Here is a 27,375-nt window from a genome sequence, read left to right as displayed (position 1 = left end):
CTTTCTATCCAATGGTACCAATCATATTCATATACTGGCTTCTGGGCCTGAGTAACAGGCAGTTTACATAGGGCACGCCTGTCATGCGGAAATTGAGAAAAAAGGACCTATGTTTTTATGAAAAAAATTATATCCAACTATCTATCACCAGTCTTGGAGAGAGAGGGAGAGAGATAGGGAAACAGAGATGACTGTCCATCTACCCATCAGTAATACAGGAGCAGGTAAGAAGACACTGGTATAGCCACTCACTCACACGCACAAACTCAAACATATACCTTACATTCTTTCGCACGTGCACACGCACACGCACACACTTTTGGAGGTAGTGGTTGCGCTACCAATAATTAATAATTGGAGCAAATTCGGAGCTCATGTTCTACCAACAATGACACACTCACAGACGCCGACCTGGAATGGAATCCTGACATCAGCTGCTGTATTCACTCTAGAACCATTGATTTTATGCTTAATTTTTCTTACTATGTAAATCTGTCAGGAGAAAACATCTGGTTTCTAACTATCCTCGCTCCTCACCATGTAAATCTGACAGGAGAAAACATCAGGTTTCTAACTATCCTCACTCCTCACCATGTAAATCTGACAGGAGAAAACATCAGGTTTCTAACTATCCTCACTCCTCACCATGTAAATCTGACAGGAGAAAACATCAGGTTTCTAACTATCCTCACCATGTAAATCTGACAGGAGAAAACATCAGGTTTCTAACTATCCTCGCTCCTCACCATGTAAATCTGACAGGAGAAAACATCAGGTTTCTAACTATCCTCGCCATGTAAATCTGTCATCGTCATCCAGACCATAAATTCTGATATAAAACCCTCTATTTTTCTCAGTCCACTCGTCAGGATTGGAACTTCACACGTTATACCCAGAAGGGTGAAAGTGTTAACAGGAGTTACGTTTGGTACTTCCCAAAGAGAAAGGGTTTGATCTATTCATTTAAGAACAGGTTTACATAGAAACCATAATGTTAGCCAAGTTGTTTTGCTTGTAAATCCAGGAAATAATTAAAGACACAGAAATTAGGCGTGATAAGGACAACTATTGTCTAATTGTTTAAAATCTGTGGATCCAACATGAATATAAAACATGAACACAGGAAAAATACAATAGTTTATACAATGGAGAATTGAAATATTGGCCAAGTGCCAGTCGGGCAACCTTAGCTTTTTCTGATTGGTCAATTCTTGGAAGCAATACCATCTGTTTATTTGCTAGCCAGAGCAATTCTTCTGATTGTGGAAGAGCACAGCAAACTGTAATATTCATAATGCAATATCCATAAGAAAATACCGTTTTACAGTTCACACAGTTTCATTCTTTGATTTTATTATCTAAATGTTTTTTATTTTATTGTAGCTCCTTTGTTGACAATTATTAGATGTGTTCATTCATTCTGTTATTGCATTAATACAGTTTAAACAGTAGTTGTTTGGGAGAAGTTTCAAACATAGAGTCATATTGGAATATGTCTGACAAGAGGAACAGTCCTGCCCAGTGTGAAAGCCAACACACACAGCCAAACACACACAGCTCCCTGTATTCTACAGCTGCACTGCTACAACTTCACCTAGAGAAGAGAGACAGAAACAAACAGATTTAAGGGACAGGACAAACAAGACCAAAGAACGATAACACATCTTATCTGAAAGGCTCTCATGACATAGCTGTCTCGATAGAGTCACTACGAACCAAATACTGACTGGCCATAGGATAGTTTGGGGCCAGATGGGCTGGTCCATTATTAAGCCCAGTGGGCTGGTCTAAATTGGGAGTTTTGCAAAGAATAACTGTTTTGGGAGAGGGTCAGTGTGTTAGAAAATACAAGTAAATGTTGAAAAGAAAAACAGTCACATTATCAGTCGTACACAATCCTCGACTGATTTCAATACAAGATAAACATGTCATAAGTAAATACGTCACTCACGCTAACGTCAGGTCCAGACTCCACAGACCACAGGTTGGGTTGATCCTCCACTTCCTCCTCGTCACCAGTGGGAAACCAACTAGGATAATATTACACAGACGGATTAGATTACATCAGATATTCATTGATTTATAGAATTTATTTGATATTAAAAGTATTAGGACACTCCAGCTGGAGACAACATTATATATGACGTCAGTTATATTACGCTGCCAGCTAGTAATACAGAGATGAACATCACAGAGGTATTTAACATTAACCTCTTACATCTAGACGTTCCGCTAGCGGAACACCTGCTCCAATATCCAATGATGGGCGTGGCGCGAATTACAAATTCCTCAAAAATACAAAAACTTCAATTTTTCAAACATATGACTATTTCACAGCATTTTAAAGACAAGACTCTCCTTTATCTAACCACACTGTCCGATTTCAAAAAGGCTTTACAGCGAAAGCAAAACATTAGATTATGTCAGCAGAGTACCAAGCCAGAAATAATCAGACACCCATTTTTCAAGGTAGCATATAATGTCACAAAAAACAAAACCACAGCTAAATGCAGCACTAACCTTTGATGATCTTCATCAGATGACAACCCTAGGACATTATGTTATACAATGCATGCATGTTTTGTTCAATCAAGTTCATATTTATATCAAAAACCAGCTTTTTACATTAGCATGTGACGTTCAGAACTAGCATACCCCCCGCACACATCCGGTGAATTTACTAAATTACTCACGATAAACGTTCACAAAAAGAATAACAATTATTTTAAGAATTATAGATACAGAACTCCTCTATGCACTCGATATGTCCGATTTTAAAATAGCTTTTCGGTGAAAGCACATTTTGCAATATTCTCAGTAGATAGCCCAGCCATCACGGCTAGCCATTTAGACACCGACCAAGTTTAGCCCTGATCAAACTCCGATTTACTATTACAAAAGTTTCATTACCTTTGTTGTCTTCGTCAGAATGCACTCCCAGGACTGCTACTTCAATAACAAATGTTGGTTTGGTCCAAAATAATCCATCGTTATATCCGAATAGCGGCGTTTTGTTCGTGCGTTCCAGACACTATCCGAAATGGTAAAGAAGGGTCGTGCGCATGGCGCAATTCGTGACAAAAAAATCTAAATATAACATTACCGTACTTCGAAGCATGTCAACCGCTGTTTAAAATCAATTTTTATGCAATTTTTCTCGTAGAAAAGCGATAATATTCCGACCGGGAATCTCCTTTTCGGCAAACAGAGGAAAAAAAATCACAAAGACGGGGGCGACCAGGTCACGCGCCTAAGCCCAGAGTACCTTGATAGGCCACTTGAGAAAGGCGATAATGTGTTTCAGCCTGGGGCTGGGATGACGACATTCAGGTTTTTCCCGGGCTCTGAGCGCCTATGGACGACGTAGGAAGTGTCACGTTAGAGCAGAGATCCTTAGTAAAAGATAGAGATGGCAAAGAAGTTCCAGAAATGGTCAGACAGGCCACTTCCTGTAAAGGAATCTCTCAGGTTTTGACCTGCCATTTGAGTTCTGTTATACTCACAGACACCATTCAAACAGTTTTAGAAACTTTAGGGTGTTTTCTATCCATATATAATAAGTATATGCATATTCTAGTTACTGGGTAGGATTAGTAACCAGATTAAATCGGGTACGTTTTTTTATCCAGCCATGAAAATACTGCCCCCTAGCCATAAGAGGTTAATACAGAGATCACCTGGTTAATGTGATACACGTGTTCTACTGTAGTGTTTCACTGAGAGCCTGAAATCCAGACCTGTTTTGTGCTAACATCCCAGCTAGCTCATAAAGTTGAGCCCCTTGTCCTATTTGTGCTTGGACTTTAAAAAAGTTAAGCCAAAAAAGATAACACTGTTATTAAAAGTATTATTGAAACATTCAGTGAAGGTTTTAAGGAAGTTTAAAAAAAAGTAAAAATAACCTATAATTCTGTCTCTGAGCGTTAAAAAAAACTCCCAGGAAAACTTTCAGGGAACGTTCTCAGAACCTCCCTGGAGCCATAGTTAGACGTTCTCAGAACCTCTCTGTAAGCATAGTAAGACGTTCTCAGAACGTCCCTGGAACCATAGTAAGACGTTCTCAGAACGTCCCTGGAACCATAGTAAGACGTTCTCAGAACCTCCCTGGAATCATAGTAAGACGTTCTCAGAACGTCCCTGGAGCCATAGTTAGATGTTTTCAGAAACGTCCCTGGAGCCATAGTTAGACGTTCTCTGAACCTCCCTGGAAGCATAGTAAGACGTTCTCAGAAACCTCCCTGCAACCTTAAACTTAATGTTCCCAGAACAGGCTAAGTTTTCACTTCTGTTTTCAGAATGTTTAAAAAACGCTCCGTTTTACCAGTCAGTAAAGTTATGACTTCCTCCCTAGAACCAATGGTAAACCAAACATGCATGTTCCCACAACTTTCAATAAACCAAATGCGCTAGTTGGGATTACACTTCTTGTACTCCATGTCATATACCAAATTATGTTGACAAGGAGTAGAATGTTATCACAAAATAGATTGGTGCCCAGGCTAAAGAGATCCGTAGGGTTGAGAGCCTGTTTTGAGAGGGAGACCTGGCAAGACTTGTTTAGCTGGACCAAGCTAACTGTAGACTTAGAAAACAGGACATGGATAACTGTAAACTTAGTCAGCAGGACCAGGCTAACTGTAAACTTAGTTAGCAGGACCAGGCTAACTGTAGAAATAGATAGCAGGACCAGGCTAACTGTAGAATTAGATAGCAGGACCAGGCTAACTGTAGAATTAGATAGCAGGATCTGGCTAACTGTAAACCTAGTTAGCAGGATCATGCTAACTGTAGACTTGGATAGGCTAACTGCACCTTGAGGTGAATAGAGCCTTCTCGTTGATCATCTGGACTCTGAAGATGTTGACAGCCTTATAGACATCTATCACATCCTGGTACTTCTCCAGTAGAGGCCTGGAGAGAGAAACAGGTTAGAAAAGAGTCACTCCACAATATCACCACACTTGACAAGATTAAACACAACAACGTGGACTTGAGACACTATAAACTTCCATAGGCTATAAACCTCAAGATACCTCATATCATCAATATCAATCAGCATACCTCATATCATCAATATCAATCAGCATACCTCATATCATCAATATCAATCAGCATACCTCATATCATCAATATCAATCAGCATACCTGATATCATCAATATCAATCAGCATACCTCATATCATCAATATCAATCAGCATACCTCATATCATCAATATCAATCAGCATACCTCATATCATCAATATCAATCAGCATACCTCATATCATAAATATCAATCAGCATACCTCATATCATCAATATCAATCAGCATACATTATATTGTATCAGTTGTAATACATTATAATATCCTCAATATACCTGTAATATGTCCCTGACTCGTCCTTCTGGTTCCTCTGGTCTGACTTCATGTCTTCTTCCCCCAACTGGTAGCAGGGGCATGGGAAGAGGTTTAGCCCGGGGTAGAGGCAGGGCCTGGGGCCTGGTCTGGTCCTCTCTCCCAGGGGCAGGTTCTTTGCCAGGAAAGGTCTTAGCAGGGCTCTGGGCAGCAGAGACACCAGCCAGTAGATGGGCTCCTCATTCACAATGTCATGGAAGCTCTGGAGGTACTGACGCACGGCTGCAGAGGGCTGGATGGAGGACAGGTTCTGTAGGCAGGAGGAGGAGGAGGAGGAGGAAGAGAGACAGGGAGTTTACTATGTGGTTATGGAAGGTGTGAAGGTACTGAAACACGGCTGCAGAGGGCTGGATGGAGGACCGGTTCTGTAGGCAGGTGGAGGAGGAGGAGGAGGAGGAGGAGATGGAGGTAGAGGAGAAGAATGAGGAGGAAGAGGATATGGAGCAGGACGAGGAGGAGGAGATGGAGGTAGAGGAGAAGAATGAGGGGAGGAGATGGAGGAAGAGGAGGAGGAGATGGAAGTAGAGGAGGAGGAAGAGGAGGAGGAGGAGGAAGAGGAGATGGAGGTAGAGGATGAGGAAGAGGAGGAGGAGATGGAAGTAGAGGAGAAGAATGAGGAGGAGGATATGGAGGAGGAGTAAAAGGAGAAGCAAAATCTAATTTACATTTTATTTTGTTACAGGCTCTGAAATCAACTGGTGTTGACTTTACCGTGAAATGCTTAAGAGCATTCCCAATGATCCACAGTTAAAACATAATAACAGAAATGAAAGTAAAAGGAGGAATAAAATACAATAAACAAGAATGGATCTATATACAGGGAGTACCAGTACCAGATCAGTGTGGAGCTATCTACAGACCCAGATATATCTCTGCTGCAGAGGATAACTTTATTAGAGTTACCAGCCTCAGATTGCAGCCCAAATAAATTCTTCAGAGTTCAAATAACAGACACATCAGAACATCAACTGTTCAGAGGAGAAATAAAAGCTGAAATAAATCATTCTCTTTACTATTATTGTGACATTTGACATTCTTAAAATAAAGTGGTGATCCTAACTGACCTAAGACAGGGAATTTTCATTAGGATTAAATGTCAGGAATTGTGAAAAACTGAGTTTAAATGTATTTAGCTAAGGTGTATGTAAACCTCCGACTTCAACTGTATGTATGTATGTATGTATGTATGTATGTATATATATATATATCTAAATAATATATGTCTATACATACAGTACCAGTAAAAAGTTGACACATCTACTCGTTCAAGGGTTTTTCTTTATTTGTACTATTTTCTACATTGTAGAATAATAGAGAAGACATCAAAACTATGAAATAACACATATGGAATCATGTAGTAACCAAAAAAGTGTTAACCTGTTGGGGCTAGGGGGCAGTATTTTCACGGCCGGATAAAAAACGTACCCGATTTAAACTGGTTACTACTCTTACCCAGAAATGGGAATATGCATATAATTAGTAGATTTGGATAGAAAACACTCTACATTTTCTAAAACTGTTTGAATGGTGTCTGTGAGTATAACAGAACTCATATGGCAGGCCAAAACCTGAGAAGATACCATGCAGGAAGTGCCCTGTCTGACAATTTGTTGACCTTTATTGGGCATCTCTATCAAAAATACAGCATCTCTGCTGTAACGTGACATTTTCTAAGGCTTCAATTGGCTCTATGAAGGCGCCAGAAAGTGGAATGAGAGCTCTGCAGTCTCTGGGCGAAAAACAGCAGTGTTTGTGAGTGGTCAGGCTGGGAACACTGACACTGGAGCGCGCGTGCACGAGAGGACTACATTTTTTTCTTTCTCTCTTTGAACGAATACAACGTCGCCCGGTTGGAAAATTATCGCTATTTCATGAGAAAAATCGCATAAAAATTGATTTTAAACAGCGTTTGACATGCTTCGAAGTACGGTAATGGAATATTTTGAATTTTTTGGGCACGAAATATGCCCGCGCGTCACCCTTTGGATACTGACCTCAACGCACGAACAAAACGGAGCTATTTCAATATAAATATGGAATATTTCGAACCAAAACAACATTTGTTGTTGAAGTAGAAGTCCTGGGAGTGCATTCTGACGAAGAACAGCAAAGGTAATCCACTTTTTCTAATAGTAAATCTGAGTTTGTTGAGGGCCAAACTTGGTGGGTGTCAAATTAGCTAGCCGTGATGGCCAGGCTATCTACTCAGAATATTGCAAAATGTGCTTTCGCCTAAAAGCAATTTTAAAATCTGACACCGCGATTGCATAAAGGAGTTCTGTATCTATAATTCTTAAAATAATTGTTATGTATTTTGTGAACATTAATCGTGAGTAATTTAGTAAATTCACCGGAAGTTTGCGGTGGGTATGCTAGTTCTGAACATCACATGCTAAAGTAAAAAGCTGTTTTTTGATATAAATATGAACTTGATTGAACAAAACATGCATGTATTGTATAATATAATGTCCTAGGAGTGTCATCTGATGAAGATCATCAAAGGTTAGTGCTGCATTTAGCTGTGGTTTTGGTTTTTGTGACATATATGCATGCTTTGAAAATGGCTGTGTGATTATTTTTGGCAGGGTACTCTCCTGACATAATCTAATGTTTTGCTTTCGTTGTAAAGCCTTTTTGAAATCGGACAGTGTGGTTAGATTAAAGAATCCCATCAGTGATGAAATATGCTCCTTAATTTCTGGAATCACTGAGGTGGCATCATAGTCAGTAGTGTCAACAAATTCATGCAGGTTCTCGAATGAATCAGTATTTCCTTCATCAAGTCGCCTGCCCCACATTGCAAGCTTTCGAGTGAAAGAGCTGATCTTGTCTGTGACCTGAGGGAGGTGTTTATCTTTCCCTTGAAGCAGTAGATTTAGTTCATTTAGCTTTCCAAATATGTCACTCAGGTAGGCCAGTTTGGCAGGAAGTTCTCATCACTACATTTTTCTGCGAGGTCATACTTGTGTTCCTGCTCCGAAAACATTCTTATCTGCTCTCTGAGCTCAAAAACTCGGGACAAGACTTTTCCTCGTGACAGCCACCTTGCTTCACTGTGAAACAGCACAGCTTGATGTTCAGCTCCCATCTCCTCACAGATAGCAGTCCAGCATTTTGAATAGCTCTTCAGCTGTGGCTCTGTCTCTGACATATTTACAAAAAAGTAGATCCTCACACCGGGAGTTTGTCATGTCAAAACGTACATAAGCAATAAACAAACAGTCTTTGTTGCTGTCAGTTGCTTCACTGTAAGGTAAAACGTTTGTCTTTGAGTTTATCTACCAGCTGTTCTTTAAGATCGTTAGCAATGTTATTTATACGTCTGGCGACAGTGTCATTGGACAGAGGGATAGTTTTTATTTTTGCAGCACTTGCGTCATCCAGCATGACAGAGACCATGTCTAATGCTGCAGGCAGTATCAGCTCCTCTGCTATGGAGTGGGGTTTTTGCACTGAGCAATTTGGTACGCCACCTTATATGATGCTAACAGTGCTCGCTGGTTTACTGAAGTAGCATTCACAAAGCGGGACGATTGTTGGCAATATTCGGCACGTTTTCGCTGAAAAAAACTCAAGCGGCTTATCAGTGTGATTGGGGTGAAATGTCTTTAAGTGACGCCTTAATTTATTTGGCTTCATGCTGTCCGCTACCAACATTTTTAGACACAGTAAACATACCGGTCTTTCCTCGTCTCCCACCGTAGTCACAGTGAAGCCAAGCGCTACATACGCTTCGTCATATTTCCTCGTCTTAGCTTTCGGGAGACTTACGTTTGTCTCATTATCTCCGTCTCTCTCCGCCTTTCTTTTCATCCCTGTTAAATATTTTTCCATGGTGTCTCTTAAGGGTTTGTTATCTGCACTTCATATCTCCTGCTCTGTGCTGCGTGCTCTTGTTCGGTGCAAAAAACCCTACTCCCTGCGGCAAAAAAAGCATGTTCCCCCTGGCATCGCCTCGAGGTCCTCCAGGGGGGCGCGCCCCACTATATGAGAAGGACTGACTTAGTGTATGTAAACTTCTGACCCACTGGAATTGTGATACAGTGAATTATAAGTGAAATAATCTGTCTGTAAACAATTGTTGGAAAAATTAATTGTGTCATGTACAAAGTAGATGTCCTTACCAATTTGCCAAAACTATAGTTTGTTAACAAGAAATTTGTGGAGTGGTTGAAAAATGAGTTTTAATGACTCCAACCTTGGTGGCGTATGTAAACTTCCAACTTCAACTGCAGTATGCAATTGTCCTATAGTGGACAATTGTTGTTTTAGGGAAGTAGCCTAAAGACCAATAAAGAAAATGTCTATAAAGTTTTGTGTATACTACACATGGAAACAAATGTAATAGTGTTTTGTAATTTATTATAGCAGTTTTTTAGGGCACGTATGTCACGTCCTGACCAGTAGAGGGTGTAGTTGGGTCAGGACGTGGCAGAAGGGAGTGAGTGTTTTATTGTTTCATTTAATTTTGGCCGTGTGACTTCCAATCAAGCACAGCTGTAGAGGGTTGTGGTTGATTGGGAGTCACACATAAGTTGCCTACGTTTCCGTTGTGTGGTGTGGGTAATTGTGCTTGTCACTGTTGTTGCACCTGACAGGACTGTGTTGGCTGTCAGTTTTGTTGTTTTGTGAATTGTATGGTGTTCGTAACATTAAAAATGACGAACCCTAACTCCGCCGCATTTTGGTCCACTTCTTCCATAGACAGCCGTTACAGAACCACCCACCAAAGGACCAAGCAGCAGAAGAGGAGGAAGCCACAGGAGAGAAAAAGGGAACAATGGACATGGGAGGACGTCCTGGACGGCAAGGGAGCCTACACCTGGGAAGAGATCCTGGCCGGAAGGGATCGCCTCCCATGGGAACAGGTGGAGGCACTCAGGAGAGTGGAGGCAGCTGGACAGAGGAACCATCGGGAATGTTACGCTGGAACACGGTTGGCTAGGAAGCGCGAGAGGCAGCCCCAATAATTTTTTTTGGGGGGGGCACACGGGACAGTCGGTGGAGCTGAGGTCGGAACCAGAGCCAGTCGGGATGACATTGGAGGTGAGCGAGGGATATGAGACAGAGACTGTGACGGGGTTAATGGGAAAATTAGGAGAGAGAGAGATGAGAGAGCTGCTAGTGTGGTGCATAAAGTACGGTATTCGCCCTAATGAGCGTGTCGTGGGTATGATGTCACCTGAGGCAGCTCTCCATACTCGTCCTGAGGTGCGTGCTGGTTGTCTGGTAAAGACTGTGCCTGCGCCCAGAAACAGGCCTCCTGCATGTCTTCCCAGCCCTGCACATCCTGTACCTACGCCCAGAACCAAGCCTCCTGCATGTCTTCCTATCCTGGTCAAGCCCGTGCCTCCTCCACGGACCAGTCCTCCAGTGGGTCTCCCTATCCTGGTCAAACCCGTGTCTCCTCCACAGACCAGTCCTCCAGTGGGTCTCCCTATCCTGGTCAAGCCCGTGTCTCCTCCACGGACAGTCCTCCAGTGGATCTCCCTATCCTGGTCAAGCCCGTGTCTCCTCCACGGACCGGTCCTCCAGTGGGTCTCTCCACCCTGGTCACTCCTGTGCCACCTCCTCAAGCCAGGCCTCCGTTATGTCTCCCCAGCCTGGTGAATCCTGAGTCGGAGCTGCCCGCCAGTCAACAGTCGTCGGAGCTGCCCGCCAGTCAACAGTCGTCGGAGTGGCCAGACTGCCCTGTTCTGCCAGAGTGGCCGGACTGCCCTGTTCTGCCAGAGTGGCCGGACTGCCCTGTTCTGCCAGAGTGGCCGGACTGCCCTGTTCTGCCAGAGTGGCCGGACTGCCCTGTTCTGCCAGAGTTGCCCGCCTGCCCTGATCTGCCAGGGTGCCCGGCCTGTCAGGATCAGCCCGAGTGGTCCTCCTGCCCTCCGGTCCAGCCCGAGTGGCCCGCATGCCTTCCGGCCCAGCCCGAGTGGCCCGCATGCCTTCCGGCCCAGCCCGAGTGGCCCGCATGCCTTCCGGCCCAGCCCGAGTGGCCCGCATGCCTTCCGGCCCAGCCCGAGTGGTCCGTCTGCCAGGGTCAGCCCGAGTGGCCCGTCTGCCCGGCGCAGCGATCGGCGCCAACAGAGTGGGCGACGCCGAAGGTGGAGCGAGGTCCACGTCCTGCACCTGAGCCACCTCCAGGATAGGTGGGTTGGGGAGGGAGGGTGTAGCACAGTGCCGTCGGTGACGGCAGCCACCCTCCCTTCCCTCCCTTATTGTTTAGGTGTTCCTTTTTGTTGGGGATTTTTTTTGTGTTTTCCTTTTTTTAGGTGCATCCCGGGGTCTGCACCTTGAGGGGGGTACTGTCACGTCCTGACCAGTAGAGGGTGTAGTTGGGTCAGGACGTGGCAGAAGGGAGTGAGTGTTTTATTGTTTCATTTAATTTTGGCCGTGTGACTTCCAATCAAGCACAGCTGTAGAGGGTTGTGGTTGATTGGGAGTCACACATAAGTTGCCTACGTTTCCGTTGTGTGGTGTGGGTAATTGTGCTTGTCACTGTTGTTGCACCTGACAGGACTGTGTTGGCTGTCAGTTTTGTTGTTTTGTTAATTGCATAGTGTTCGTAACATTAAAAATGACGAACCCTAACTCCGCCGCATTTTGGTCCACTTCTTCCGTAGACAGCCGTTACAACGTAAATGTGGCTCATTTGGCCAACATCCCTCTGGCAGCACCAGGTTGGATCTGAATGCATATGGGTTTCTCAAATATCTGGTAAATTAAAATCTTCCCTATCATGTTGTCCGGCACCAAATTTTCTTAAAGGAATCTCTGAAATGGCATATTGATTATATGAAGATTTTATAATATTCCCATGAAAATCTGTCACCAATTGGCTGGAAACCTAGCTATAAACAAACTAAATTCCAATTTAGGGAAATATAATTGTAACGCTAAAAGACTATGAACTGAACTGAATGATCTAAAGGGAGTCAAAAAGGGAAAAGATAGAAGATATTATTGATTTACCTTTTGGCGGTGTGTCTACATACACCAAAACTTGGGTAACCAAAATTAAACTTGAATTTAACCAAAACAAAAAGGTTAAATAAGGGTCATTGAAAACATTTATGGTAGGTTTATTAAATTGATAAATCATCTACGTTCCAGTTGCTTTTAAGTCCTCTTAAATTATTTTTTTAATATATATTATCTTAAATTGTATATTAAGATATATTTTCTTAAATTGTATATTTAGATATATTATCTTAAAATGTATAATTAGATATATTATTTTAAATTGTATAATTAGATATATTATCTTAAATTATATATTAAGGGTGATTGTTATAACAGCTTCTTACCAGGTGTGGTGGAGTTTGGTTCTGGGCCTCCTTCAGAGACTCCTGGTAGCGTTGATGTGTTCTCTGGAGAAACTGCATGATGTCTGGAGGACCCTGGACTGTTCTGATCAGCACCTGGCTCGCACACACGCATACACACATTTACACACACAGAGCAACTTATCTTAAGATAGCTAGCGATGACAACCACGTATCACAGTCATAGTAAGTAAAACTTTATGATATTCGTTCTATTAAATTTATTTTCTTGTCACCTGCAGCATGGTGATGACTCTGTCCAGGTATAGCAGCTCCTGGTGGCAGAAGTCAGCATAGCAGTGGGCAGGCAGACGTCTGGAATACATCCCTCTGAGGAAGGCGGTGTCGAGGGTCTCATCTGCTACTCTCTCACTGGTCTCCCACAGGACGTCATAAATACTCACCTCTTCAACCAGCTCTGGGGGAGGGAGGGGAGAGAGAGAGAGAAATATATTTTTGTTTGTATTGCTTTGGTGCAGTTTTCACAAGTATGTGGTACATTTTAGCAACGATTAGTACAAAATCCAAAACAGATCATCAAAAAGACAGTTGTTTCAAAACTCTGAGTACATTTTCAATTGACTATTACAACACACAAAATCATACAGACACTTTTTCACCAAAACGTAGTGTTTCATCTAGAAATACATGTTTCACATTGCAATACATGTTCATATAAAGAAATTGCTTTTCACAATGCAACCCTCACTTTACTTAAGATATGATTCTCTTCTCATTTGTTAAAATACATTTTACTATCACTCTAATATATGCCATTCATGTAGCAGGTGCTTTATCCAAAGTTTTGGTATGTGACCCCAGTGGGAATCAAAACCCACAACTCTGGTGTTGCTAGTGCCATGCTCATACTAATTAAGCCACACAAGACACGATACATAAATACAATGAAATACATTTAATGATATCAATCCAGAACTACAGTACCAGTCAAAAGTTTAGACACACCTACTCATTCCAGGGATTTTCTTTATTTTTACTATTTTACACATTGTATAATAATAGTGAAAACATCTAAACTAAGAAATAACACATATTGAATCATGTAGTAACCAAAAAAGTGTTAAACAAATCAAAATATATTTGATATTTGAGATTCTTCAAAGTAGCCACCCTTTGTCTTGATGACAGTTTTGCACACTCTTGGCATTCAGCTTCATGAGGTAGTCACCTGGAATGCATTATAATTAACAGGTGTGCCATGTTAAACGTTAATTTGTGGAATGTCTTTCCTTTTTAATGCGTTTGAGCCAATCAGTTGTGTTGTGACAAGGTAGGGCTGCTATACAGAAGATAGCCCTATTTGGTAAAAGACCAAGTCCATATTATGGAAAGAACAGCTCAAATAAGCAAAGAAAAACGACAGTCAGTCATTACTTTAAGACATGAAGGTCAGTCAATGTGGAACATTTCAAGAACTTTGAAAGTTTCTTCAAGTGCAGTCGCAAAAAGCATCAAGCTCTGTGATGAAACTGGCTCCCATGAGGACCGCCACAGGAAAGGAAGACCCAGAGTTACCTCTGCTGCAGAGGATAAGTTCATTAGAGTTACCAGCCTCAGAAATTGCAGCCCAAATAAATGTTTCACAGAGCTCAAGTAACAGACACATCTCAACATCAACTGTTCAGAGGAGACTGAGTGAATCAGGCCTCCATGGACGAATTGCTGCAAAGAAACCACTACTAAAGGACACCAATAAGAAGAGACTTGCTTGGGCCAAGAAACACGAGCAATGGACATTAGACCGGTGGAAATCTGTTGTTTGTTCTGATGAGCCCCAATTTTTGATTCCAACCGCCTTGTATCTGAGACGCAGAGTAGGTGAATGGATGATCTCCGCATGTGTGGTTCCCACCATGAAGGAGGAGGTGTGATGGTGTGGGGTTGCTTTGCTGGTGACACTGTCAGTGATTTATTTTGAATTCAAGGCAAACTCAACCAGCATGGCTACCATATAATTCTGCAGCGATGCTCCATCCCTGGTGTGAACTTAGTGGGACAATAATGACCCAACACACCTCCAGGCTGTGTAAGGGCTATTTGACCAAGAAGGAGAGTGATAGAGTGCTGCATCAGATAACCTGGCCTCCACAATTACCTGACCTCAACCCAATTGAGATGATTTGGGATGAGTTGGACCGCAGATTTAAGGAAAAGCAGACAAGTGCCCAGCACATGTGGGAACTCCTTCAAGAATGTTGGAAAAGCATTCCAGGTGAAGCTGGTTAAGAGAATTCCAAGAGTTTGCAAAGCTGTCATCAATGCAAAGGGTGGCTACTTAGAAGAATCTAAAATATATTTGGATTTGCTTAATACTTTTTTGCTTACTACATGATTCCATATGTGTTACTTCATAGTTTTGATGTCTTCACTATTATTCTACAATGTAGAAAATAATAAAAACTATATCAGGCTTCTATTTGCAATTCCAAAAATGTTTTTCACCAGGTGCATTTACTGTGATGTGGATGAGAACCTATGGCCAAATGCTCCAGACAGGCTTGATGCTAACTAACGCCTGCTAAACCTTGTTTCTTTCATTCATTCATTTAATTTGTATCATCTGATTACAGTACACCTATGTTGTAATGATATCGGAACAATACATTTATGTCTTAATTTCCCAAAGACTATTCCATATACTATTTGAACTCTTCCAGGCGTGTTTTGAGACAGGCATTATTCCTTCTGTTTAGTACAAATCCATAATCAAGCCGTTCCAAAAATCCTCCAAAAAGGACCCTAAAATCACATTGAACCATAGAGGGATTGGTCCCATTAGCACTGTGTGTAAATTGTATTGCTGCATTCTAAATAACAGGCTCTGCCACTATCTACAACAGTCTGGTCAGCTTGCTGATGAATAGAATGCTTTAAGAAAGCCAGAGTGTTTGATGTGATTTTTTTTGTTATGTAACTTCAATTGATGGACCGGTGCGTCAATCAACTCCAGGGGGTGAAATAGCTTGCCTCAGTTTTTTTTTATTTTCAAGCGGAAAATATATTTTGCTGAAGGGAGGGCCATCCATTTTCATTTCAGAGAGATTTGATTTTCGCCATGTGACATTATTATAAATAATGTTTACTCCCTAAGTTGAGAAAATGTCATTATGTTTTGGTGATTAAATCAATGTTCTCATTGTATTTTACTGTAAACATATATTTTGGATCAATGGTTGTGTACTGAGAGATGTCTCCAAACAAAAATGGATGCTCTATAAAAAGGTTTTGAATAGAAGACTGGCTGCATTGCAACTGTTACCAGTTTGGAGTTTTGTACTAAGAGTTCTGAAAATTCCACACATACTTGTGAAAATAGCACCAATGTGAGTAAGAAAATAAGTAACTAGATAGTCATTTTCCATGAAGGTAACCTGTGGGGTTGCTTTAACTCAACAAGTATTGTTGTGGCAGTGGAACAAATGTTAAAACGCTTTATTTAAGCAAAGTAATGAAATATAGTCAAAAATAATAACAAATACACCAATATCTGGTCTGTTTACTTTGATGGACTACTATGTGAATCTTATTACTTTGGAGTGTGGGGCAGTTAGGTCACATATTTCATCACTAACAACTATAGTCAGACTACTACACTTCCACTCATAAGGAATTAGAAAAGTTTTAGGATATTATTTAGGGAGGAAATATGATTACATTTACGTCATTTAGCAGATGCTCTTATCCAGAGCAACTTACAGTAGTGAATGCATACATTTCATTTCATACATTTTTATTTCTTTATTTCCTGTATTGGCCCCCCATGGGAATCGAACCCACAACCCTGGCGTTGCAAACACCATTGCAAACACCATGCTCTACCAACTGATCCACAGGGATATGGTGCATCTAATGGAAGTAGTTTAGAAGTTTGTTAGTGTTACATTTTATTTGGCTGGTTTAGTAGAGGGAGTGACTGTTGAAGAAATAGTTGATAGTAGCGTTCAGTGGGTAGTACGAGTAGATAGATATTAGTAGATAAATGTTAGATATTACTTGTTAGATATTAGTAGTGGTAGATAAATGTTAGATATTAGTAGTAGTAGATAAATGTTAGATATTAGTAGTAGTAGATAAATGTTAGATATTACTTGTTAGATATTGGTAGATATTAGTAGTGGTAGATAAATGTTAGATATTACGTGTTAGATATTGGTAGATAAATGTTAGATATTGGTATATATTAGTAGTGGTAGATAAATGTTAGATATTACTTGTTAGATATTGGTAGATAATGGTCGATATTAGTAGTGGTAGATAAATGTTAGATATTACTTGTTAGATATTGGTAGATAGTAGTGGTAGATAAATGTTAGATATTGCTGTACTGTCGGAACAAGAAGCACACGCATTTCGCTACACCCACAATAACATCTGCATGTGACCAATAACATTATATTTTATTTCATTTTTTGTTGTTGTTCTGAATGCAGTTAGACGGTTGAGCCCTCGGACTATCTTCAATCTGCACAGACAACTAATGACCTTTTACACACTATCTGCTAACTGCCACGGACACAAGAATGATGTATTCTTCTATAAAAGCAGAGACCCGACTACGTTTGTTAAGTTTTCAACTGAACAATTCTTGGTGATGGTTGATTGCTTCATTTTTGCAAATCTTATAAAATTGTTGTTTGAAAGAATCTGCAGTCTCTCTCTTCCTGTAGAACTGCTACCACAGGTAAGTGGGTTAGAGATGTTAAAATTAGCATAATGCATAATCAGTCTTAATTAGAACATTCTAAAAGTTCTATAGCAGTTAATTCAACAGTGGGAAGTTAGCTACATTAAACTAGTTCTATAGCAGTTAATTCAACAGTGGGAAGTTAGCTACATTAAACTAGTTCTATAGCAGTTAATTCAACAGTAGGAAGTTAGCTACATTAAACTAGTTCTATAGCAGTTAATTCAACAGTGGGAAGTTAGCTACATTAAACTAGTTCTATAGCAGTTAATTCAACAGTGGGAAGTTAGCTACATTAAACTAGTTCTATAGCAGTTAATTCAACAGTGGGAAGTTAGCTACATTAAACTAGTTCTATAGCAGTTAATTCAACAGTGGGAAGTTAGCTACATTAAACTAGTTCTATAGCAGTTAATTCAACAGTGGGAAGTTAGCTACATTAAACTAGTTCTATAGCAGTTAATTCAACAGTGGGAAGTTAGCTACATTAAACTAGTTCTATAGCAGTTAATTCAACACTGGGAAGTTAGCTACATTAAACTAGTTGATGCAGTTAATTCAACAGTGGGAAGTTAGCTACATTAAACTAGTTCTATAGCAGTTAATTCAACAGTGGGAAGTTAGCTACATTAAACTAGTTCTATAGCAGTTAATTCAACAGTAGGAAGTTAGCTACATTAAACTAGTTCTATAGCAGTTAATTCAACAGTAGGATGTTAGCTACATTAAACTAGTTCTATAGCAGTTAATTCAACAGTGGGAAGTTAGCTACATTAAACTAGTTCTATAGCAGTTAATTCAACAGTGGGAAGTTAGCTACATTAAACTAGTTCTATAGCAGTTAATTCAACAGTGGGAAGTTAGCTACATTAAACTAGTTCTATAGCAGTTAATTCAACAGTGGGAAGGTAGCTACATTAAACTAGTTCTATAGCAGTTAATTCAACAGTAGGAAGTTAGCTACATTAAACTAGTTCTATAGCAGTTAATTCAACAGTAGGAAGTTAGCTACATTAAACTAGTTCTATAGCAGTTAATTCAACAGTAGGAAGTTAGCTACATTAAACTAGTTCTATAGCAGTTAATTCAACAGTGGGAAGTTAGCTACATTAAACTAGTTATATAGCAGTTAATTCAACAGTGGGAAGTTAGCTACATTAAACTAGTTCTATAGCAGTTAATTCAACAGTGGGAAGTTAGCTACATTAAACTAGTTCTATAGCAGTTAATTCAACAGTGGGATGTTAGCTACATTAAACTAGTTCTATAGCAGTTAATTCAACAGTGGGAAGTTAGCTACATTAAACTAGTTCTATAGCAGTTAATTCAACAGTGGGAAGTTAGCTACATTAAACTAGTTCTATAGCAGTTAATTCAACAGTGGGAAGTTAGCTACATTAAACTAGTTATATAGCAGTTAATTCAACAGTGGGATGTTAGCTACATTAAACTAGTTCTATAGCAGTTAATTCAACAGTAGGAAGTTAGCTACATTAAACTAGTTCTATAGCAGTTAATTCAACAGTGGGAAGTTAGCTACATTAAACTAGTTGATGCAGTTAATTCAACAGTGGGAAGTTAGCTACATTAAACTAGTTCTATAGCAGTTAATTCAACAGTGGGAAGTTAGCTACATTAAACTAGTTCTATAGCAGTTAATTCAACAGTGGGAAGTTAGCTACATTAAACTAGTTCTATAGCAGTTAATTCAACAGTGGGAAGTTAGCTACATTAAACTAGTTCTATAGCAGTTAATTCAACAGTGGGAAGTTAGCTACATTAAACTAGTTCTATAGCAGTTAATTCAACAGTGGGAAGTTAGCTACATTAAACTAGTTCTATAGCAGTTAATTCAACAGTGGGAAGTTAGCTACATTAAACTAGTTCTATAGCAGTTAATTCAACAGTGGGAAGTTAGCTACATTAAACTAGTTCTATAGCAGTTAATTCAACAGTAGGAAGTTAGCTACATTAAACTAGTTCTATAGCAGTTAATTCAACAGTGGGAAGTTAGCTACATTAAACTAGTTCTATAGCAGTTAATTCAACAGTGGGAAGTTAGCTACATTAAACTAGTTCTATAGCAGTTAATTCAACAGTGGGAAGTTAGCTACATTAAACTAGTTCTATAGCAGTTAATTCAACAGTGGGAAGTTAGCTACATTAAACTAGTTCTATAGCAGTTAATTCAACAGTGGGAAGTTAGCTACATTAAACTAGTTCTATAGCAGTTAATTCAACAGTGGGAAGTTAGCTACATTAAACTAGTTCTATAGCAGTTAATTCAACAGTGGGAAGTTAGCTACATTAAACTAGTTCTATAGCAGTTAATTCAACAGTAGGAAGTTAGCTACATTAAACTAGTTATATAGCAGTTAATTCAACAGTAGGAAGTTAGCTACATTAAACTAGTTCTATAGCAGTTAATTCAACAGTAGGAAGTTAGCTACATTAAACTAGTTCTATAGCAGTTGATTCAACAGTGGGAAGTTAGCTACATTAAACTAGTTCTATAGCAGTTAATTCAACAGTGGGAAGTTAGCTACATTAAACTAGTTCTATAGCAGTTAATTCAACAGTGGGAAGTTAGCTACATTAAACTAGTTCTATAGCAGTTAATTCAACAGTGGGAAGTTAGCTACATTAAACTAGTTATATAGCAGTTAATTCAACAGTGGGAAGTTAGCTACATTAAACTAGTTCTATAGCAGTTAATTCAACAGTAGGAAGTTAGCTACATTAAACTAGTTCTATAGCAGTTAATTCAACAGTAGGAAGTTAGCTACATTAAACTAGTTCTATAGCAGTTAATTCAACAGTAGGAAGTTAGCTACATTAAACTAGTTATATAGCAGTTAATTCAACAGTGGGAAGTTAGCTACATTAAACTAGTTCTATAGCAGTTAATTCAACAGTGGGAAGTTAGCTACATTAAACTAGTTCTATAGCAGTTAATTCAACAGTGGGAAGTTAGCTACATTAAACTAGTTCTATAGCAGTTAATTCAACAGTGGGAAGTTAGCTACATTAAACTAGTTCTATAGCAGTTAATTCAACAGTGGGAAGTTAGCTACATTAAACTAGTTATATAGCAGTTAATTCAACAGTGGGAAGTTAGCTACATTAAACTAGTTCTATAGCAGTTAATTCAACAGTGGGAAGTTAGCTACATTAACCTCCCTGGGTGGGACGCTTGCAAATCGTAAAAACTCTGTGATAGTTTCTGGTTATTGATTCTTGGTTTGATTGTTAAGTAATACCAGTGGATTGAACAAGAAGTGAATGTATTCTAACCTTAAAATCTTTTTCCATTACGTGAAACAATGTCAGGTCAGTAAAGTGAATTGCAGGTTGAGTTAATTTTATTTCGCAGGAACAGTGCAAATTAATCACAGTTGTGCGTGTGCCTTGCCGGCGTGCGCATTCCTGTAGGATGTAGAGTCGCACGCTAACGCGAGGACGCGCTCTTTGTAAGGGGGGTGAGTGTAACCGCGCTGGTGCGCGCTAATAGCGTTTCAATCGGTGACGTCACTCGCTCTGAGCACTTGAAGTATAGTTTTGGTACCTCTGTAGTAAAACAATTTCATATGTTTTGGAAATTAGCTAGGTTGCATTTGGTTATTTGAATTACCTTTTTCATTTGCTTTTTAAAAGAGAGGTTAGAATCAAGTATGAGGCCGTGGAACTTAAAATCAGATATCACGTGGAACTTTCCCCCTGATACATAGACTTCTGTCTCAGAGGCATCAGTTGTTTTCTTTGTGAGAAACATGCAGACTGTGTTTTGTGGGTTTTTTTTATTTGTATTTTTTTTTATTGAGATGCAAACATGAGTCTCTGAGCAACTTTGTCATCTGAACCATTACAGTAGTGGGTTCTTGTGTAGGTTATTTGTTAAAATTGCATGCATTGATCAATGTATCATCTGCATACATTGGAACTTCAGACCCTGAACAGACAGAAGGCAGATCATTCATTGTTTTTACTAAATTTATGCAACAGGTTGAAGTGATTTGATTGCTGGAAAAGGGTTGTGGGTTTGCTTATTGTTTATTGTTTATTTTTGGTGTTGATTTCACTTAATTAAACATTTTATTGTCTAATGTGTTTGAGTAGGATTCTTTCCTCCAGGACGGATGGAAGTCAACTGAAGTATGTTAAAGGAGACATGGGAGAACACGTCTCAAACAACATTTTTATTAAATACCTGGGATTAAATATTGCTGATTCCTTACGCTGAGAAATGTACTACATTTGCGACCGAATTTAGTTTCATTTAGTGGGGTAACAGGAACAATCCAAAGGCGAAAAAGCTATCACATATTTGTTGGACATTGGTCTAGTAATGATACCAGGATAATTATGTCTAAGGGCGCATGTTCAATTAAGCATACACATACATTGATGTAGATTAAAACTAATGATTGGGGGGAGTACAATGGAATTATAAGTATCATTAGGTTTTGTTTGTAGTCAAAGTTTGGGTTTCTGAATCGGTGTAGTATGATGAAATGCTGACCAAGTGGTTGTATTTTCTGGAAAAAGGAGCGTTTGAAATTCCTAGGGACAGGATTTAGGGGTATACACACATATGGAATCTTAGAAGTTACACACACATGGAATCGTTGAAGTTTTGTTTAATGAGTTTTAATTAAACACGTGAAGTCTTTGGATAAGGGAAATGTTCTGGGAACCTGAGATAACATTTTCTACATATTTTACATATTTTGAAGGTTTTTCTTTAATTTGTCTAATAAAGTAAGAAACAGTTCTGTGAAGGGGTGGTATGACTCTTGACCTCTATAATGGCTTCCCTTTGTAGTCTGATCAGCCCCATTGAAAAGCCATTTGGATGGTGAATTTAAGGTCATTTGTAATACTAATTTTAAAGGAAATTTGTATAACTGAAAAAGATGATGGAGATTAAAGTTCTTAGACATATTGGTAATTTGAACCAATGATAAGGCAGAATGACGATAAGGGTACAATGATTTTTCTTTGTGGAATTGTTCAGATTAGTCATTTTGATCGGATTATGTTATTTGAATATCTTTTGACCAGTAGTAGTATTCCTGTACATTATCTAGCCAAGTTTATATTCCCTTAGGTAGTCAGCTGTTGTTGAATTCAGTGGAAGAGATTTAACACAACAAGGCGGTGGTATTTATATAATAGTATTATTATATTTTGTTGTGGAATAAGGCTATAATCTTAGCAAGAAAAGTTTAGTAATGGTAGACTTATGTCAAGTATTTAGGACATATTCTAAGCTAACAGGACAGGGTTATATGACATCTGTGATCCAGGATCATTGAGAGTAACAGATAAACGTACTTAATTATGCAATAATCTTGATAAAACTACATGTAGATTTTTTTTTAAATCCAGGAGTGCAACCAGGGAGACAGTGAGACATTTAGTCAATATTTGGAAACAACCCATATGTTATACTGACTGTTATGAGAAAGAGCGACAGACAGATAGAAGGAAGGGCAGACGGAGAAGTCCTCATCCTCACTGCTGAAACCTTGAGGGTTGGGAGTAGCAGTAAGAAAAGAGGGAGGCCAGGAGGAGAAGATAGTAAGAGAATTTAGTTCGATTCGCTTAGCTTTAGGATATTAATTCATGGAGAGACTATCGGCTCCATTGGCATGTATTTTAGTTTTGATTTTAAGTTTATGTTTGGTAAATTCGCTAGGAAGAGATATGACTATTTACACAGACAAGCACATAGGCATTTAAAACCATACAAAGCAGCACAGATAAATCTTAACCTCTTGTCGTTCGCCTAGGATAGGGGCGCTACAGCGATTTTTGAAAAATATTTGTGCCCATTTTAAACGGCCTCCTACTCAAACTCAGAAGCTAGGATATGCATATAATTAATACTTGTGGATAGAAAACACTCTAAAGTTTCTAAAACTGTTTGAATGGTGTCTGTGATTATAACAGAACTCATATGGCAGTCAAAACCCCGAGACCGATCGTAACAGGAAGGGGAATTCTGAATTGCGGACTCCACTTCATCAGTTTGCCTGTAAATCACACAGTGAGCAATGGTTCATTGAGCACTTCCTATTGCTTCCACTAGATGTCCCCAGTCTTTACAAAGTGATTTGAGCCTTCTACTGTGAAAACTGAATGAATGAGACGCAGTGGAACGTGGTCACACGGAGAGGGCCATCACCATTATGACGCCGGCGCCCCTGGCTACCCTCCCCTTTCGAAAAGTTTTGAAACACAATGCAATCGTCCCCCTTGAATCTTATTGGAGCTCTGGTTGAAAAAGGGCCTAAAGATTTATGTTATACAACGTTTGACATGTTTGAACGAACCTAAATAAAAAAAAATGCATTTTTTCGAAGGTGGAGTCCCGCGCACGACGGAACTTTTGGTGCAGCCTTCAGAACGCGTTAACAAGAATAAGCTATTGGAACATAAAGGATTAACTTTTTCGAACGAAAATACATTTGTTGTGGACCTGGGATTCCTAGAAGTGCTTTCTGATGAAGATAATCAAAGGTAAGGGATTATTGACAATAGTATACAAGACTAGATTTGATATGTGATTGTTCCAAGATGGCGCTGACCTGTAACGGTAGCCTATTTTTCTGAGTATCGCATCCCCTTTTATCGCAAAGTGTGATTACCCAGTAAAGTTATTTTAAACCTGTTAGGGCTAGGGGGCAGTATTGACACGGCTGGATAAAAAACGTACCCGATTTAATCTGGTTACTACTCCTGCCCAGTAACTAGAATATGCATATAATTATTGGCTTTGGATAGGAAACACTCCAAAGTTTCTAGAACTGTTTGAATGGTGTCTGTGAGTATAAAAGAACTCAAATGGCAGGTCAAAACCTGAGAAGATTCTGTACAGGAAGTACCCTGTCTGACCATTTCTTGGCCTTCTTTGCCATCTCTATACATTACAAAGGATCTCTGCTGTTACGTGACACTTCCTACGGCTCACATGGGCTCTCAGAAGGCGGCAAAAAGCTGAATCGTGGCTTTGCAGGCTCTGGCTGAAAAAAAGTAGCGCGTTTGGGTAGTGGCTGGTTACAGTACTGTGAGACACAGGCTCGTGCCCGCGTCGACCGAAAGCTTTGTTTCTTTCCTCTGTTTAGCTAAAAGTAGATTCCCGGTCGGAATATTATCGCTTTTTTTTACGAGAAAAATGGCATAAAAATGGATTTTAAACAGCGGTTGACATGCTTCGAAGTACGGTAATGGAATATTTAGAATTTTTTTGTCACGAATTGCGCCATGCTCGTAAACCTGATTTACCATTTCGGATAGTGTCTGGAACGCACGAACAAAACGCCGCTATTTGGATATAACGATGGATTATTTTGGACCAAACCAACATTTGTTATTGAAGTAGCAGTCCTGGGAGTGCATTCTGACGAAGACAACAAAGGTAATCAAACTTTTGTAATAGTAAATCTGTTTTTGTATTTTTGAGGAATTTGTAATTCGCGCCACGCCTATCATTGGATATTGGAGCAGGTGTTCCGCTAGCGGAACGTCTTGATGTAAGAGGTTAAATAAAGGGAACTTTAGAATGTTGAAGATATCCTATTAAAGAGGAAGAGATTTTCTAGGAGGACAAAAAGCTTAATAGTTTAAAAACAATTCCAGACTGGTCAACACGTTTTAAAGTGTTAAAGGGCAATGCGTTCACAAGTGTCATTAATCATCTTCTAAATGTCAGAGTGCCATTCAACAAGGAACTGTACCTGTAACACAATAAACATATTGTCTAGCCTAGGCAATGGGCCAAGGAAAGCCTACCTCTCTCGTGTGCTTTCTTCTGACTTTGCATTCCTGCTAAACCAGATCTAAAAGAAAATGAAAAAAAATACATGAATGTAATTTAGTGTTAATATGGTCTCTGTAAGAACATGTCCAGATACAAGACAGTGTTGTCCTGCTACCTTGTCTCCATAGAACACACATAGAACCTCAGCTCTCCACAGGACACATCATTCCAGCCCTGCCCACCTGTTGTCAAGGCAACAACAAATCACACTTCAGTTATTTCAATGTGCTCAGAGTGTGTGTGTGTGTGTGTGTGTGTGTGTGTGTGTGTGTACCTCCTGTGTGTAGCTCCATACAGTTCTCCCCCTGTCCAGAGTTACTGGGCTCATCCTCCTCCCAGTAAAAACGGTCAACAGCTGAGCCGTCACTCCACAGCCACATCCCCTCCTTATCACAGAAAAACATTGATTGATTGATTCCACTGCTTTTTGTTTTTAAACAGAAAGTACATTGAGCTTTTGCCTGTGTAACCTGTAGACATTTGACAGATTGATTGACAGACTGACTGACTGATGAATTATTGACCCAGTTTACCTGAGCTGCGTCGTAGCCTCCTATCCAGACCGGCTGGTCTGTGTGTCTCCTGACCAGATCCTGGACAAACATCTGTTGACCAGGGCTGTGAACCGACACCAGGTTCCCTCTGTGCTGGGAGCAGTACGACTAGAGGGACACCCAGAAAACACTGTGTTAGCCCGCTGAGCTAAAGCCCAGGCAGTACCTCAGGGAGCAAAGATCAATGCAGGCTAGAAATGGACATTTCCTGATGTAAATGTGTGCTTGCTAGTCTTGAAGTATCAATGGTTGTGAAATAGTAGTAGTAATTAGTAATTGTCTCTCCCTGTTACAAGTGTTACCTCTGCAGTGGCCCAGGTGGCCCAGACGGGGTAGAAGGAGAAGCAGCGATGCTCATTCTGATGCCACCCGGCTGGGCATGGTGACTGGGAGTCCACCCCTTCCACCTCCTCCTCTGTAGTGTTCACCACCCCCGAGGCAGCATCCACCCCTGGAACAACAACTACACACACCGACAGTATGTACTGTTAAAGAGCTGTGGTTGACTTAGTTTACCTGGTACATTAAAGCAATTAATGGAATAATCCCAAAAGTGCAAAATAAACTAGATCAAGTAGCACCTCAAATACTTTATAGCATTTAGAGTTGTGTTTGACCAGATACAATGCAATTTTACAGTTAACAAATTGACAACAGACTTTCAGCATGCTTATAGAGGTGGACATTGAACATGTACGACGCTTACAAAAATGGTTGATGATTGGCTGAGTGAAAATCATGATAAAAAGATTGTGGGAGCTGTTTTGTTAGACTTCAGTGTGGCCTTTGACATTATCAATCAAAGTCTGATACTGGAAAAACGTATGTGTTATGGCTTTACACCACCTGCTATATTGTGGATAAAGAGTTACCTGACCTGCCTAGTTAAATAAAGGTTACATGGTTTTTTAATTACAGAACACAGAGGGTGTTCTTTATCATTGAATTAAACTATTTACACACACACTGTTTCATTTCAAGTTTCAACTTTTATATTTGCCTGTTGCGAGGTGCAGAGCCATCACTGCCCAACAAAGCAGCAGAGACATTCTACCAACCGATCTACAGAGGAAACAATGATATTATATTACATAACAACTTAGCTTTACATTTAATAACCTTTAATAGTGTTAAAGGGATCATGAATACCATTTTAACGTCTCTGTGTGCATTATGAAGGAAGGTAGTGGTTGTTTCACGAGCAAATGCTATCTAGCATTAGCACAATGACTGTGAAGTCTCCAGGTACGGTAGCATTGCAAATGTACCTGTAGACTTCCAGTCATTGCGCTAGAATCGTACATTATGCATTTAACATAACTTAATTTAAAATGACATTGCATAACATGACAAAACATAACACAACTTTTAAGTGACATAAGTTAACATGACATAAGAGAGCAGCTCCATCTGTAACATAGTACATTACCTGTACATAGATCAGAGAATGTTGAGAGTACCTGAGCTAGCCAGTAACACTGTGACAGTAGTAGTAGCTTGGTCCTGGTAGGATAGCTCAGAGCATCTGCTCTTTTCTACCTGCTTCTGGCTTGGATTAGTCACTGTTGAGGAGGAGGAGG

The 27,375-nt window shown here is 39.8% G+C and overlaps 1 protein-coding gene across 5 annotated transcripts; it reads right to left on the bottom strand.

The window, feature by feature from the left end:
- Nucleotides 1–1,331: 1,331 nt before the first annotated feature.
- On the bottom strand, nucleotides 1,332–27,375 carry LOC123743796 (uncharacterized). Of its 5 annotated transcripts, none has more exons than XM_045722384.1 (13): nucleotides 27,225–27,375; nucleotides 26,796–26,857; nucleotides 26,098–26,258; nucleotides 25,775–25,903; nucleotides 25,516–25,627; nucleotides 25,357–25,423; nucleotides 25,214–25,260; nucleotides 12,951–13,132; nucleotides 12,697–12,810; nucleotides 5,359–5,645; nucleotides 4,813–4,911; nucleotides 1,952–2,030; nucleotides 1,332–1,594 (listed from the first exon to the last, which is right to left on the bottom strand). In XM_045722384.1, exons 1-13 carry the CDS (start codon nucleotides 27,230–27,232, stop codon nucleotides 1,583–1,585), a joined length of 1,359 nt encoding a protein of 452 aa, XP_045578340.1. In that variant the 5' UTR covers nucleotides 27,233–27,375; the 3' UTR covers nucleotides 1,332–1,582. The 5 variants fall into 5 exon arrangements, with proteins under 5 accessions (XP_045578340.1, XP_045578342.1, XP_045578341.1 ...); XM_045722386.1 differs by having other exon boundaries at nucleotides 27,256–27,375; XM_045722385.1 differs by having other exon boundaries at nucleotides 26,098–26,246; nucleotides 27,225–27,373.

Source organism: Salmo salar, chromosome ssa07 (assembly GCF_905237065.1).
Source record: "Salmo salar chromosome ssa07, Ssal_v3.1, whole genome shotgun sequence".
NCBI classification, from domain to species: domain Eukaryota; kingdom Metazoa; phylum Chordata; class Actinopteri; order Salmoniformes; family Salmonidae; genus Salmo; species Salmo salar.
Note: the sequence above shows the minus strand (reverse complement) of the source record. Positions and strands in the feature narration are given on the sequence as shown.